The sequence below is a fragment of the Suricata suricatta genome, chromosome 8 (genome assembly GCF_006229205.1).
Source record: "Suricata suricatta isolate VVHF042 chromosome 8, meerkat_22Aug2017_6uvM2_HiC, whole genome shotgun sequence".
In the NCBI taxonomy this organism is placed as follows: Eukaryota; Metazoa; Chordata; class Mammalia; order Carnivora; family Herpestidae; genus Suricata; species Suricata suricatta.
In genome coordinates this window covers 41,754,803-41,771,396 of record NC_043707.1, presented here as the reverse complement: position 1 = coordinate 41,771,396, position 16,594 = coordinate 41,754,803, and the positions used below count along the sequence as shown (strand labels likewise).

Below are 16,594 nucleotides of genomic sequence, written 5' to 3'. Positions count from 1 at the left end.
CCAGTGGAGTTGACATAGAGGAGTCCATATCTTTCACATCCCTGAGCCTGACTCTCTCCCTTTTCTTTTTAAAAAATTTTTTTAATATTTATTTATTTTGACAGAGAGGGAGGGAGCACAAGCTGGGGAGGGGCAGAGAGAGAAAATCCCAAACAGCACCCACATTGTCAATTCTGAGCTCAAAGCGGGGTGTGATCTCATGGACTGTGAGATCATGACCTGAGCCAAAATCGAGTTGGGACACTTAACTGACCGAGCCACCCAGGTGCCCCCCCATCTCATTTTAGGTCACCTAGAAAAGAAGGATTGTATTATTATTATTTCTTTCTTAAATGTTTGGTGAAACTCACTAGTGAAGGCATCTGGATCTAGAGTTTTCTTTTCAGGAAATGCTTTTAACTACAGATTTAATTTCTTTAATAACTATAAGGTTTATCGGGATATCTATTTGTTCTTGAATGGGCTTTTGCAATTTGTGTCTTTCAAGGAATGTGTCCATTTTTATTGAAGTTGTCTGATTTATTAGCATGATTGCTCTTACCATAGCTACATATATATTTTTAAGTTTATTTATTTTGAGAGAGAGACTGCGTGAGTGGGGGATGGGCAGAGAGAGACAATCCTGCGCAAGCTCCACACCGCCAGCAGAGCCCAAGGTGGGTCTCAAACTCACAAACCGTGAGATGATGACCTGAGCCAAAACCAAGAGTTGTACACTTAACCAACTGAGCCACCCAGGCTACGCCACTCTTAGTAAATCAACACAATCTGTTGTAATGTCACCCTTCTCACTCTGTTTTTATGTAACAACTTATTGAGATACATACAATTCACTGCTTTTGTGTACAGTTTGGTGGTTTTTAATATATTCACAAGGTGCATACGTCAACACAATCGTTTTGTATCACCCCAAAAAGGAACTCCATACCCATTAGCAGTCATTCCTTATTTCTCCCCCAGCTTTAGGTAGGCACTAATTTATTTTATGTCTCTATGGATTTCACGTTCTGGACATTGCATATACATTGGATCATACAATATGTGGTCTTTTGTGATTGGCTTCTTAGTATAGCATTTGTAAGTTTCATCTATATTGTAGTCTCGGTCAATAATACTTCATTTCTTTATATGGCTGAATAATAGTCATTCCATTATATAGATACACCACATTTAGTTTGTTCACCCACCAGTTGAGAGATAGTTGGGTGGTTTTGCTGTTGGGAGCATTCGTGTATAAATTTTTATGTGGACATATGTTTTTATTTCTCTTAGGTATATATCTTAAAAGCAATGGATCACATGCTAACTATATGTTTAACCTTTGCATAAGCTGCCAAACTGCCAGGCTGTTTTCCAAAGCAGCAGTGCCAGTTTACATTGCCACCAGCAGTGTGATGATTGCAATTTCTCCACATGCTCATCAGCACTCATTGTTTATCTTTTTTATTAGAGTCATTCTAGTGGATGTAAAGTGAGAATCACACTTAATATTGGTAATTTGTGCCTTTTTTTTCCTTGATCAGTCTAAATCAAGGTTTATTAATTTTATTGAACTTCTCAACCAGCTTTTGGATTAATTAATGTTCTATATTATTTCTCTGTGTCCTTTTTTTATCGATTTCTGCTCTGATCCTTATGATTTCTCTTTTGTAGCTTATTTTGGGTCTTCTAATTTTGTAAAGTGCAAGCTAAGATTCTTGATTCAAAGCTTTTAATATAGATATTTTAGTGCCATAAATTTCTTGCTAAGCATCTCACAAAATGTAGCATTTCTTACATGTGTTGTATTTTTATTTCATTCAGTTACAAATATTTGTAATTCCTCTTTCTTTGACTGATAGGTTATTTAGAAGTATGTTATCAAATATTTGGATATCATAGGAATATCATTCTGTAATGGATTTCTAATTTAATTCCATGTGATCTGAGAACATGCTTTGTATGATTTGAATCTCTTCAAATTTATTGAGACTTGTTTTCTGCCCAGAATATGTTCAACCATGGCTAATATCCATCCCATGTGCACTTGAGTAGAATGTGTATTTTGCTCTTGTTGGCTAGAATGTTGTATAAATGTCAAATAGGTGAAATTGGTTGATAGTATTGTTAAAGTTTTCTGTATCCTTGCTGATTTTTCAATCTTATCAGTTATTGAGAGAAGGTGATGAAATTTCAAACCATTGTTGTGTATTTGTTTATTTCTTTGTTTAGTTCTGTCAGTTTTTGCTTCATATGGTTTTTTACTTAATTATAATTAACATACAATGTTAGTTTCGGGTGTACAACATATTTGATTCAACAATTCTACACATTAGTGAGTGCTCACCACAGTGTGTTTCCATCTGTCACCGTACGATGTCATACAATATCATAGACCATATTCTCTATGCTGTACATTGCATCTCTGCAGTTTATTTATTTTATAACTAAGAATTTGTGCCTCTTAATCCCCTGTATCTATTTCACCCATTCCTTTACTTACCTCCCCTCTGGCCAGTTTATTATCTGTATTTAAGAGTCTGTTTACTTGTTTCTTTGTTCACTAGTTTTATTTTTAAGATTCTGCATACAAGTAAAATCAGGTGTTATTTCTTTCCTTGTCTGACCTATTTCACTTAGCATTGTACCCTGTAGGACCATCCATGTTGTTGCAAATGGCTAGACCTCATTCTCTTTATCCATCACATCTTTTTATCCATTCATCTGTTGATGGACACTTGGGTTGCTTCTATATCTCAGCTGTTGTAAATGATCACAGTAAATATAGGGGTGCGTATAGCATTTCAAGTTGGTGTTTTCACATTCTTTTGGTAAATACCCAGTAGCAGGATTATTGGATCATATGGTATTTTTAGTTTTAGTTTTTTGAAGAACCTCCGTCCTGGTTTCCACAGTGGCCACAGTAATTTATGTTCCCACCAGCACTCCGTCAGGGTTCCTTTTACTCCCCATCTCCGCCGACACTTGTTATTTCTTGTCTATTTTTTATCCTAGGCCTTCTACCAGGTGTAAGGTAATGTCTTATCGTGGTTTGATTTGCATTTCCCTGATGACTAGTAACCGTGAACAACTTTTCAAGTGCCTGTTGGCCATCTGTTTGTCTTCTTTGGGAAAAATGTCTCTTCAATTCCTCTGCCCATTTTTTTAAATGGATTGTTTGTGGTTTGGGGTGTTGGGTTGTAAAATCCTTTGTATATTTTGGATGTCCCTTATCAGTTATATCATTCGTGAATACCTTTTCCCGTTCAGTAGATTGCCTTTTCATTTTGTGGATCGTTTCCTTCACTGTGCAAAAGCTTTTTTCTTTAGTGTAGTCCTAGTAGTTAATGTTTGCTTTTGGTTCCCTTGCCTTACGAGACATATTTACAAAAATGTTGCTATGGACGATGTCAGAGTAATTACTGCCTATGTTTTCTTCTAGGAGTTTTATGGTTTCAGACCTCATATTTAGATTTATAATCCATTTTTAGTTTATTTTTGGTTTTTATCCTTTGTTGATGTGGTTTATCATGTTTGATTTGGAAATATTGAATCACCTGGTATTCCTGGAATAAATTATGCTTGATCATGGTGAAGAGTTTGCTAAATTTTGTTAAGGGATTTTGCATCTATGTACATCAGAAATATTGGCCTGTAGCCTTTTTTTTTTTTTTTTTTTTTTTTTTTTTTTTTTTGGTAGTGTCTGTCTGGTTTTGGTTTCAGGGAAATACTGGCCTCATAGAATGAATTTAGAAGTTTCCTTCCTCTTCTGTGTTTTGAAATCATTTGAGAAGAATAGGTCTGTCTTTCTGTCTCTCTTTCTGTAGACTTGACACTGTTACATTAGTTTAAGGTGTACAGCAAGCGTGGAGTGTCTTCCCATTTGTTTGATTCATCTTCACTTTTTTTTCCATCAGTGCTTTATAGTTTTCACAGTTTAGGTCTTTCAACTCTTTCGTGTTAAGTCTTTGTTAAATGTTTGGTAGAATTCACCTTTGAAGCCGTCTGATCCTGCACTTGTGTTTGGGGTTTGTTTGTTTTTTATTATTACTAATTGAATTTCATTACTAGTAATTGCTCTGTTTAGATTTTCTATTTCTTCCTAATTCAGTGTTGGGTGATTATACATTTCTAGGAATTTATTCATTTCTTCTAGGTTGTCCAGTTTGCTGACATAGTTTTCCATAATAGTTTTGTTGTATTTCTGTAGTGTCTATTATTATTTCTCCTCCTTTATTTCTGATTTATTTGAGTCTTCTCTCTTGATGAGTCTGGCTAAAGGTTTAGCAATTTTGTTGATGTTTTCAAAGAAACAGTTTCTGGTTTCACTGATTTTTCTTTTCTCTATTTCATTTATTTCTGCTCTAATCTTTATTGCATCCTTCTTTCTCCTAGCTTTGGGCTTTGTTCTTTCAAAGTCTAGTTCTTTTAGGTGTAAGGTTAGGTGGTTTGAGACTTTTCTGTTTCTTGAGTTAGGCCTGTATTGCTATGAAATTCCCTCTTAGAATGGCTTTTACTGCATCTCAAAGACTTTCAACCATTTTGTTTTCATTGTCATTTGTCTCCATGTATTTTTTTATTTCCTCCTTGATTCCTTGGTTGACCCATTCATTGTGTAGGAGCATGCTGTTTAGCCTCCGTGTAAGGGTATTCTGGTTAGATTTCTTTCTTGTGATTTTTAGTTTCATATCGTTATGGTTGAAAAAGATGCATGATATGATTTCAGTCTTCTTAAATTTATTGAGACTTTTTTTGTGGCCTAACATGGTATTTAGACCATTTACATTCAAAGTAATTACTGAGGGGCACCTGAATGACTCAGTCAGTTGAATGTCAGACTCTTGATTTCAGATCAGGTCATGATCCAGGGTCATAGCATCAAGCCCCACATTGGGCTACACACTAAGTGTGGAGCCTGCTTAATCTCTCTCTTCTCTTCCTCTGCTCCTCTCCCCCATTCATGTGCATGCTCTTTCTGTCTTTCTCTTAAATTAAATTAGATTAATAAATATTGATAGTTAATATACTTATTGCCATTTTGCTCATTGTTTTCTGGTTGTTTTTGTAGTACTCTGTTCTTTTCTTCTTCTGTTACTCTCTTCCCTTGTGGTTTGATGGTTTTCTTTAGTATTCTGCTTGGATTCCTTTCTTTTCACTTTTTGTGTATCTATTGTAGGAGCTTGATTTGTGATTGGCATTAGGCTTATACATAACATCTTAGGTGTACAGCAGCCTGTAAAGTTGATCAAACATAAGTTCAAGCTTAATTTCAAACACACTCTAGAAGTACTACATTTTTATTCCCCCTCCACATTTTGTGTAGATGATGTCATATTTTATATCTCTTTATTTTGTGTATTCCTTGACTGGTTTTTGTAGATATAATTGATTTTACTACTTTCTTTCTATACTGGCTTTATACTGTGTAATTTTTTTTAAGGTTATTTATTTATTTTGAGAGAGTGCACATGGCAGGGGAGAAGTGATGGCAGGTTGGGGAGAGAATCCCAAACACACATGGCGGTGTCAGCCAGAGCCCAGTGCAGAGCTCAGTCCCATGAATGTGAGGTCATGACCTGAGCTAAGATCGAGTTGGACGCTCAACCAACTGAGCCACCCAGGCACCCCTCTACTATGTCTATTATATGTCTATGTCTATTATATATTGGCTTTTACCTGTGAAATTTTTTCCTTTCATAATTTCCTTCTAGTTACGGCCTTTTCTTTATACTCAAAGAATTTGCCACTGGGTTCTATACGGAAACCAACTTGACAATAAACGATAAAAGTAAAAAAATTCCCTTTGACATTTCTTGTAAGCCTAGTTTAGTGATGACTTAATCCTTGAACTTTTGTCCGGGAAACTTTTTGTCTTTTTTATTCTGAATGATAACCTTGCTTGTAGAGTATTCTTGGTTGCGAGTCTTCCTTTCAGGACTTTGAATATATCATGCCACTCCCTTCTGACCTATAGAGTTTCTGGTGAAAAATCAACTAATAGCTTTATAGGGTTCCCCTTGTAGTAACCAGGTCTATTTGTCTCTTGCTGCTTTTAAAATTCTTGCTTTATCATTACTTTCCACCATTTTAATTATTACCTATCTTAGTGTGGACCTCTTTGGGTTAATCTTAGGGGCTCTCTGCACTTTCCAGATTAGACAAGTTTTCAGCTATTGTTTCTTCAAAGACGTTTTCTGCCCCCTTCTCTCTCTCTTCTCCTTCTGGGATCCCTGTAATATGAATGTTACTACACTTGGTGGTGTTGCTGAGTTCCTTTAACCTTTTCTCATATTTTATTCTTTTTTTCTTTTTGCTGTTCAGCTTTACCCTGCTTCCATTACCCTGCCTTCCAGCTTGCTGATCCCTTCTGCATCCTCTAATCTGCCGTTCCCTCTAGAGTGTTTTTTATTTCAATATTGAATTCTTCATCTCTAGTTCTTTTTTTATATTTTTGTTGAAGTTCTCATTGAGTTCACCCATTTTTTTTCTCAAGTCCAGTGAGTATCTTTATGACCATTGCTTTGAATTCTTTATCCAGGCATATTGCCTATCTCAGTTCAGTTAGCTCTTTTGCTGCAATTTTGTCCTGCACTTTCATTTGGGACATATTCCTCTGACTCCTCATTTTATCTAGCTCTCTGTTTGTTTCTGTGTATTGGGGGCCAGCTATGACTCCTAGTCTTGACAGTAATCACCTTGTGTAGAAGAGATCAAGTGGTGCCCTGTAGTGCAGTGTCCCTGGTCACCAGAGCCCAACGCTCCAAGGATGTCTCCTATGTGGGAAACATATGCCTTGCTGTTGTGGCTGAGTTGCATTTGCCTTCAGCCCAGTTGGCAGCAATGACCTGCCCTGCCTGCTCTGGGCACACTGGGCAGGGTTTAGTCCCTGTGTAGCCAACTAAGAGGCTCAGCTGCTGGAACTTTGGGCGCTCTGATGTTATCTCTCTCTCTCCCTAAGGTGGCAGTCGCTTTGCAATGGTGCTGGAGTGGTGGGTGGGGCAGGAGTGGTTTTGGAGGGCCACCTGCTGAGGCAGGCAGGTCCCAAGGTGAACATGGGGTCAGAGCACTTGGTACTAGCAAGATAGGTAGAGGGTATTAGCTCTGGTGCCCACAGGTGTCTGGTTATCTAGGCTGGGGGAGGAGAAGAGAAATGGTGCCCAGCTTTGTTCTTGAAGTCTCCCTGCCCCTCCAGCACATATGGAGACTAATAAATGAATATTCTTCACATACACCCCAGGCACTTTTCAAACTGCTGCTGCTTTGCTGTCTCTGGGGCCAAGTTATTTATTCTAGCTCTTCAAGGGCAGGGACTTCACTTCCTATCAACTTTTGGCTCTTCCCGAGTTCAGCCTTGCAAATTTTTAAAGCACTTGGAGTTAAGCCCTGCTGATTTTAAAATCTCCCAAAGTTAAGCCCCACTGGTTTTCAAAGCCACATATCACCGGAATTCCTCATCCCACTGCCTGGGGTGCCTGGTGTGGGGCCCGATGCTCTTGCTCCTCTGTGCTTGCGGTGTCCCTCCTGTTTGTGGTTAGTCTCGCGGGCAAGGGTTGGTTTCCCACCATGTCTCAGCCCCCCCCTACCCTATTCAGTGTGGCCGCTCAACAGTTAGCTGTGGACGATCTGTTCTTGCCAGTCTTCAGGTGGTTTTCAGAGTAGAGTCAGTGGCACAGATACGGCTGTTGTCTTGATGTGTTTGAGACACGGCGAGCTCAGTATTCTCCTCTACCATCTCCCTGACACCTCTGTTTCATGTACTTTAAAGCTCTTTTATTTGGTACATACACCTTTAGGGTCATTTTGAACCCCTTATTGAAATGATACATTTATTGTTCTGGAAGGACCCTTTTAATCCCTGGCAGTATTTTCTGCCATGAAATCTACTTTGATGTTAATACAGACCTTCCAGCTTTCTCTTGACTAGTATTAGCATAATATACCTTCTTCCATTCTTTACTTTTCACCTATATGTATCTTTAAAGTGGATTTTTGTAAACAACCTAGAGTTGGGTCTTGCTTTTTTATCCAATCTTATAGTCTGCCATTTTATTGGCACGTTTGGACCAGGAGTCAGCCATCCACAGCTCACAGATCAAATCCAACCACCACCTGCCTTTGTAAATAAAGTTTTACAGGAAAGGCAGCCGTGCCCATTCATCTATATGTCATCTCTGGCTCCTGTCACTACCGGGTCACAGTTTGCCAACTCTGGTTTAGACCATTTATGTTTAACGTGATTATTCATATGGTTGGGTTGAAAACAACTATGTTGTTGTTAGGTTTTTTATTTGTCCCATCTATTCTCTTTTCCGTTTTTTCTTTTTTTCTGCCTTCTTTTGGATTAATTGGATATTATTAATAATTCCATCTGATCTCTTATTGGCTTGTTTGCTGTAACTCTCTTGTCATTATGTTAGTGATGGCTCTTAGAACATTCAGAAAATAACCAGAGGGAATGACCCTGGGATTCCTTGATTCTTTTACTCTAACTGTATCTACCAGAATGTTACCTTTCTGACTTCTGTCAACCAAAGGTATATATGCCATATGCCATAGCCTTTCTCCTCTTTATTCTTTACAGAAAAGATAGGGTACATCATGACTTTTGTTTGCTTATATGTGAATAACTATAGTAGATGTTTTATATGTGGTTTATATTGAGAGTAGAATTGCATTTTTAAGAACATCTACCTGTAAGATATATATTAATTCATTATTTTGAATCACTTTTTGAAATAGTGTTTGTTGAGATGCTCTAATATAAAGGTCTGTGTCTTTGCAGGCAACCATTAATATCGTTTTTGATCGAGTTGGGAAAACTGATCCTGTCACAAGAGGCATTGAGATCACTGTGAATTATCTGGGGATCCAGTTTGATGTAAGAATTAATTCTGTTTCTGTTCTTCCCATTCTCCTGTTTTTTGGCATATTCCTATGGCCAGTTTGTAAAGGTCATAAAACGATAAGCGGTGACTTATTACTTAGACGCTGATGATTCCTACAGTCCATCTTCTGCGCTTCTGTAGCCAGCAACCCCTTGCCCGTTTCTCCCCCACCGAATACTGGACACTTCTCTCTGTGATATATGATGAGATCTTCAAACCCCAAACTCACCTTTGATTTCTCTAGTAGAAAATTAACCACTAATTAGTGTTCCCCGTTAAAGTGAAATTATGGCTGCTGTAAAAATCATCTTTATCAATTAGTTAAGGTGGACTTTGAGCTAAAGATGGTAAGTGTAATCCGTGCAGTTTTAATCCTCTGTTTTATAATACCATTATCACTAAACACTCTTGTCCTGATCTATGTTTTCTGTCTTTATTTATAAAACAGTGTATTTTCCAAATATACATATAAACAATGATTCTAGCTGATTAGCACTTTGGTACTAAGACCGGAGTCATGCGCTTGGTCCCTGTGAGGGCCGCGTAGCTGGGCCAGGACTCTAGTGACAGACTGCAGGCTGCCCCCAGCCGTCCTTCGCAGCCGGCCACGCGCCGGTACCTGGATAAAACGAAAATGAACCAGAGCAAATTGAGCCTCATCCTTGAGAAACCACTGAAAGCGCATGTTTTTTGATGATGAGCCAGTGACGTAAACCTTCTCTCATGGTATCTTTCCTCTGAGTAGTTTATAAATTACACCATAAAATAATACCTCACTGTTGTTACATATGTGTTTTCTTTTCCTCTTGTAACTTTTTTGCTGGCCTCAATTATTAGAAGTGTTCTAGTCAGTGCCTTGTGAGGCTATTTAGTTGCTGTGTGTGTGTATTTAATCTACAGTTCATCTGCATGTCCCACGTTTCCGAATGCTGAGTAACACCCTTAGCTGTTGGTAATAGCAGCCCCCCGCAGGTACTTTTTAGATCCGAATCAAGCACAGGGTTCCAGAGCTGCCTTCCACTGGGAAGCAGTCCAAGAGGAGATAAGGTGTCATCGTGTAATTCCAGTGAAGGTCAATTATTTCCTAGACGGTAGCTGAGAATGTTTACGTATTCTTTTATTGTAAAAAGAATAATTTCTTAAAGTTATAGGTGATGAGGGGAGCGTCATTCACAGATGTTAAAAATCATTTAGCTGCTATTTAATTTCCTTTTAATTCATGCTTTTCACTTAATACATTGAAGCTGCATCATTAGGCCCATCTCTGTTTCTTCTAATTGACTAGTGTTATTGTCCTCACTGCACTTCATTTGCTCGCTTCCAGCCTGTCTTGATTAAGTCCTCTTATCAAGATATCCACTGCAGGGGCGCCTGGGTTGCTCAGTTAAGTATCTGACTCTTGATTTTAGCTCAGGTCATGATCTCATGGTTGGTGAGTTCAAGCCCCACGTCGGGCTCTGCACTGACAGTGCAGACCCTGCTTGAGATCCTTGGTCTCCCTCTCTGCCTCTCTCCCTGGCTCATGCTCCTCCTCTCTCTCAAATGAACATTTGAAAAAAAAAAAAAAAAAAAAAAAAAAAAGCTGTGCACAGCCGTCTTCCTAGATGTTGTAGCTGCACCTTACTTTCTTCCCTCCCTAAAACCTTTTTTATTAAATCAGGTAGGGCCTAATGAAGTTCCCTCTTCCTGTCACATAAGCGATCCGGATACATCAGAAGAATAGCCTTCATGTGTCTCAGAGATTTCACAGACACTTTTCCTTCTGTCTGGTGACAGGTGAAGTTCTGGTCTCAACACATTTCCTTCATTCTGGTCGGAATCATCATCGTGACATCTATCCGAGGACTGCTGATCACTCTCACCAAGGTATGTTGTGTCACTGAGTCCAGATTACTCCTTACTTAGTTACTAGGTAATTTTACCTCGTGAAGACTTCTGCCTTCTGAGACCTTAACAGTCACAAATAGTCAGATTTACAGCCGCCGCCCATCAGATGAGTACTTTACCGAAGGTCATAGAATGAGGTCAGGGTCTGTTTTGCTCACTGATACGGAACCAGCAGAAACTGGCCTGTGGCAGGTACTCCAGGGATACTTCGAGTGGATGAAGAAGACAGGTGTTTGAGGTTGGAATAATGGTGACGGTCCCTTGTAGAGGACAGGCAAGTAGGAGAAGTGGAATGTTTGGCTATTTTCTGATCAACACAGGAAGGCTTCATGGAGGCAGAAGGTAAATTTTCTCTTGGAGAAGAGGTGGGCAGCTCAAGATCCAAGAGTTGTTTGAATGAAAAGAGTGAAGAGGTTGGGAAGGGAGGAGAAGGGATCTCCAGGCATCTAGCACAATTCTGGAAAGAGCTCAGGAGCCCAGTAGTAATTATAAGGGCTTGGAGTGGCCTGGAGTGATGTTTTAATGTGTCGTAGTGATATGAAAGTTATATGTATCACATAGTTTCCGAAAAACTTGATAGCAACTGCAGCCCCTTCATGCTGTAATGTAATTCTTAAAACCACCAACTATCCCTCTGGGCACAACCTAGCTGGACCCTTTTCCAGCAGTCTGTTCCTCTTCATCATAGCATTAGCTGTGTCAGCCGATCCTTACAGGATTGCTGTGTGGAAGAGACTTTTTAATTTTTTTTTAACGTTTATTCATTTTTGAGAGACAAAGACCAAGCGGGAGCAGGGGAGGGGCAGAGAGAGAGGTGGGCACAGAAGCCGAAGCTCCAGGTCCAAGCGCAACGTGGGGCTCAGACCCACGAACTATGAGATCATGACCTGAGCTGACGTCAGACATTTAACCGATCGAGTCACCCAGGCGCCCCTGAAGAGATGTTTGTAATTGTTAATCATGCTACTTAATATTCTTGACGCAAGAGTCTAGCAGTACCGTGGAAACTCCTCTCCCTTTCTTGGCAGTTCTTTTACGCCATCTCTAGCAGTAAGTCCTCCAACGTCATCGTCCTGCTGTTAGCACAGATAATGGTAAGTTTCACGAACTAGCTTTCTGCTTACAACGGTAAAGAGCCAGAAGTGGTTTCCTACTTCTAAATATTTTAAAATTCCCTTTGGTCCCCGACTACAGCCGAAGTGACTTCAAGATGGATTTGTTTAACTCCTAGGGCATGTACTTTGTCTCCTCTGTGCTGCTGATTCGAATGAGCATGCCTCTGGAATACCGGACCATCATCACCGAGGTCCTGGGAGAGCTACAGTTCAACTTCTATCACCGCTGGTTTGACGTGATCTTCCTGGTCAGCGCCCTCTCCAGCATTCTGTTCCTCTATTTGGCTCACAAACAGGCACCAGAGAAGCCCATGACACCTTGAACTCCTGCCTCTCACAGACTGCCACAGGCCAGTAGTGTCAGAACTTGGATAGAAGAGAAAAAATGGAGGGGACCAGAGCCTAACATTCTTTAAACAACCAAAACACTGAGGTAGCAGATTCTACCTCCAGCTTCTGCCTTCCTCCTCAGATGATACTGTGATCATGTAGCATTAGCTGGAACACAAGAGCGTGAGGTGAACTCAGGCCAGCACTCAGCATCCTGTGTGGGTTTGAGGCTGATGCCGCAATGGCGGAAGATGGGTGGGAAAGAGCCAAGAAACTAGTTTGGAGAGAATACATGGGAACTGTAGGGTAAGGGGAAGTCTGAGGTAGCCGGGCCACACACACAGGATTTCTGTCAAGGCTCACAAGGAGGAGGTGATGGCGTTCCCTTCACACTGACAATCATTAAAATCAGACTGTAACCCTTTGGCCTTAGCTTCATTTTATCAAGAATAGCTTGGTAGTGTGCTTGTGTGATCTAATGTGAGTTGGCATCCCCCCAGCCTACCCTGCCCCATAAAACTAACCAACCTGGGGACAAGATTCTACCAAGAGAAGTCCGGTGTATCATCTTTGTTGATTTCCTTTTAAGTCAGTATTATTTGAGCGTGAATTACTGTACATTCAATTTGGTGATGACTTTTTTCTTTCCGTCTGCCCCCTCATGCTGTGGGGTAAAACAATGAATAATTGTTAACTGGAATAAGTTCTCCTATTCTAGCCCCTACTTTCTCCTTGTGAAAGGAAAATATTGGAAAATTTATATAACATTCAGAAATGCACTTCAAGGAAATCCGGAATTTTACTACCAAGAAGTCTTTAAGATCTCATTCTGAATTTTATTGTGTTTTGGACTTCCAGAGGCAAAATGAAGACGAAAGCATAAAAGCAAGTTTACCAAAAGCAAAAGCACTGTTAAGGCTTTAGCATCTAACAGGGAAGACTCGAGAATACTCTAAAGGCGTTCTTACAAAACCATAATTTTAATAGGCTTATCTGCTCAGATACTATAGTGAACTCTCACACGTACAGATTTCTGAATCATTTTTGGTGCTCCAGGAGCCTAGAATTAAGAGATATCATCATACAAAGAAATGTAGTTAAGTAGAAGCTCGAAGAAAATTACTTGATTCTGCTTCCTGCCTAAAGTTAACTATAAATAAGCCATCTAGTGCAATATCCGCCCCAAGACAAATGACAACCTATGATGACCTGGTTCCCAGAGGAGTTCTCCTCTAACCAAGACGGTTAATGGTGGCAGCTCATTTCTTGGGAACGGATTCTTCGTGAACACCCAGAAACAGCCGAAGCCATTACTTGCTCTCATCACATCTCTGTATCTTCAGAGTTGGAAGAAGAATGTGAGGCTGTACTGTGCGCCTGTGCAAAAGAAAACAAAAGGTCTGTGAGTGCGAGTGTGAATGTCACCAGTTGGATGACTTAAGGCAGGGAGTAGAGTCCCTCGCTAGAAGCCAGGTAACCTGAATTTTACACTTGGCTTTGTTTCCAGCTTGCTTTCTGACACTAACCAATTTCTTAATGCCTACATATCTTTTCTATAAAGCTATCATAGTCCATAATTGACTTGCTCTAGAGCCATGACTGAATTTTTTAAAGACCACTGGAATGCTTTCTGTGTTAAGCAATCAAGAATGCAAGGTCAATGGCTATTATGTGTGTTGTGGTCTGAATGTAGGTCTCCAAAATTCATATACTGAAATATTAATCCTAAGATCAGGTGACAGTAGTCGGAGGTAGGACCTTGGGGAGGTGATTAAGTCACGAGGGCAGAGCCCTGGTGACTGGGTTTAACGTCTCATAAAAGAGACCCTCCCAGACCTCCCCATCCCCTCCTACCATGTGAGGACATAGCAAGAAGTTGGCAGTTTGCAACCTGGAAGAGGGCCTTCTCCAGACCCCAGAGCTGCCAGTGCCCTGATCTTGGACTTGCCAGCCTTCAGAACTGTGAGGAATAAATCCGTGTTGTTCATAAGCCACCTAGTGTATCATCTTTTATCTTAGCATCCCAGATGGAGCGTGCATTCATCAACAAATAGCATTTAATTCATAATACCAGTAATTAATTGTAAATAGAGTAGAATTAAACATAATAGAAAGAAGAATGATACAAAAGACTTATCAAGGACTTTAATCCAAATACAGAATAATGCTTATTCCTCCCTAGCAATAATACACCGCCAGTTATCTCAAAAACAACATGTTTTCTAAACACCACCATGCATTTTCATGCTTACCATACTTTAATAGTCCTAATAATCCTAATAACAATCCTATAAATCCTCCTTGTTTTACAGGTGGGGAATGTGAGGCAAAGAGAATAAATCCATTTGCCCAAGGATGTTAAGTGACAGAACCAGAATGTGTACACAGCTAGTCTGCTGGTGGGCCCATTACAATTTTGATAAACTTTCATCTTCTCTGGACAGTTACTGTCAACTCCATGCTATGGAAAAAAAAAAAACTTGCATCCATACCACTTCCTTTCCACCAAAAACGACTTATCACCACACAGTAGTTTTTTGTATTCTTGGAGATCTGTGGTAAACATAGGCCTGAGCTGTACTTATTGAGAACTTTCTCTCCGTGATCTAACCTACCAGGGCGTGATAAATGTATTCCCACTCACTCGTTCCTTTGCCACCTGTGGGTCGTGCTCTGGTTCTGCCAGTGCTCCTCCTCTGGGTCCATCCAGTGGATCAGCCATAGAGGAAACAATAGGGATTTTCTTATCCTGGAAATAATCGTAGGCCTTCTTTCCACAGACTAAGAGTGTGACATTCTTCCCACTGTTCTGGATCCTGTCTACCACCTCCTCATAAGGTTCTTCCAGCACCTTCTTTCCATTCACTTCAATGATGACATCCTCATCCTCCAGCCCTGCCAGTTCGGCAGGGCTGCCCTTCTGTACCTGTGAAAAAGAGGTGCTGAATTATCCCTTCCAGACACAGACAAGGGAAGGTTAGATTGGCTTCCCTTCAGAGGAGAGAGGGGTTTGAGAATGTATTCTTAACCATCTTATTTCTTCTTGAGGCACAGAAGAAAGGTGCTCTAATGCTTTTCTGCTTCTCAGAGCTTCAACTTCCATACTCGAGTACCATTGGAGGGGTCCAAGACGACAGCACAAGACTGACTCCCGCCTCCCACAGACACCAAGTCTATGCCTACGTACAGAGCGAGTCTTCCTGAAGAGCCGAGAGCTAATTGAATAGCTACTGCACAACAAAGGGCAGAGAGACCACGTAAAGAATGGCAGGAGACATGAGACAGTCATAATGAAAACCACACCCTCAAAGCTACAAACGGCCCTTGGGAGAGACAGTGCTGAGGGGCCTGCACATAGACTCCCCAGATCTGGGGCACAGCAAAGAAGTGGCAGCTTAAAGAGCAACTAGACTAATTGAAGGGAATCAATTTACTAACCCAAGAGCATCCACCAAGTGGTAGGGAAACTGCTGGAACTCTCCAGAGTCACAGCTACTGGCAAGTACCATGGTTTACATCCCATCTCCACCTGGACAGTGCAGACGGGCCCAGAGTCCAGGCCCTCTAGCCACGCTAGCACCTCAGCAAGCCCTGGGGCCTTCGCCCACACCAGCTCAAGGCTGACCCAGTGGGGCACACACCAGGGCACCCTCAGCCTTTGCCCGCTACAGCTCCATCTGTTGCGCCAGAGCATAAAGCGCCCCCAGTCCTGGCCTGCTCCAGTCATGCCACCAGCCACACGCAGTCTACACTGGTGACATTTCTACACACGGCCACTCATTTAAGACAGAGAGGTAGCTGTTTTGGCCTAATTCATAGAAACAAATAAAAAAAAAAGTCAAAATGAGGAGACTGAGAAATACACTCTAAATACAAGAAGACAAAACTTTAGAAAAAGAACTGAACAAAATGGAGATGAGCAACTAACCTGATGAGTAGGTGAACTCAGACCTCAGAAGAGGGAAAATATATTCTTTCTCTGATTGCTTTTTTCTTATGATAACTGAAAAAGACACTAGAGGGAATCAACAGATGATAAAGAAGAACAGATGAGTGATCTGGAAAGACAGGTAATATGGGAGAGCACCCAAACTGAAGAACATAAAGGAGAAAAGAAATGAGGTTAGGTTAAGGAATCTCTGGGAAAATATCAAGCCTGGTAACATTCATATCATGTCATTCGTGTCAGAAAGGGACAGAAAGTTTACTTGAAGAAAGCTTGAAAACCTCTCTAACCTGGGGAGATATTCAGGTGCAGGAGAACCCCAAACAAGATGAACCCAAGGACGAACACCAAGACCCATAATAATTTTAGTCTCAAAGATTAAAGATAGAGAATTTTAAAAGCAACAAGAGAAAGGCAGCAGGCTACATACCAGGGGAATGCCATAAGGCTCT

The 16,594-nt window shown here is 40.6% G+C and overlaps 2 protein-coding genes across 3 annotated transcripts in view; one reads left to right on the top strand and one right to left on the bottom strand.

The window, feature by feature from the left end:
- Positions 1 to 14,186, top strand: part of GPR89A (G protein-coupled receptor 89A) — a 55,032-nt gene extending 40,846 nt beyond the window's left edge. The window contains exons 11-14 of one of the 2 annotated variants that reach the window (XM_029945989.1): positions 8,762 to 8,857; positions 10,641 to 10,730; positions 11,780 to 11,845; positions 11,983 to 14,186. In XM_029945989.1, coding sequence (XP_029801849.1) covers positions 8,762 to 8,857; positions 10,641 to 10,730; positions 11,780 to 11,845; positions 11,983 to 12,189 — 459 coding nt within the window. In that variant the 3' untranslated portion in view covers positions 12,190 to 14,186. The remainder of the gene's footprint in view (positions 1 to 8,761; positions 8,858 to 10,640; positions 10,731 to 11,779; positions 11,846 to 11,982) is intronic. The other variant, XM_029945990.1, reaches the window with a different exon arrangement.
- PDZK1 (PDZ domain containing 1) overlaps positions 13,012 to 16,594 on the bottom strand; it is a 44,783-nt gene continuing 41,200 nt past the window's right edge. The window contains exons 8-9 of the mRNA XM_029945988.1: positions 14,841 to 15,122; positions 13,012 to 13,573 (exon numbers count right to left, since the gene is read on the bottom strand). Coding sequence (XP_029801848.1) covers positions 13,520 to 13,573; positions 14,841 to 15,122 — 336 coding nt within the window. The 3' untranslated portion in view covers positions 13,012 to 13,519. The remainder of the gene's footprint in view (positions 13,574 to 14,840; positions 15,123 to 16,594) is intronic.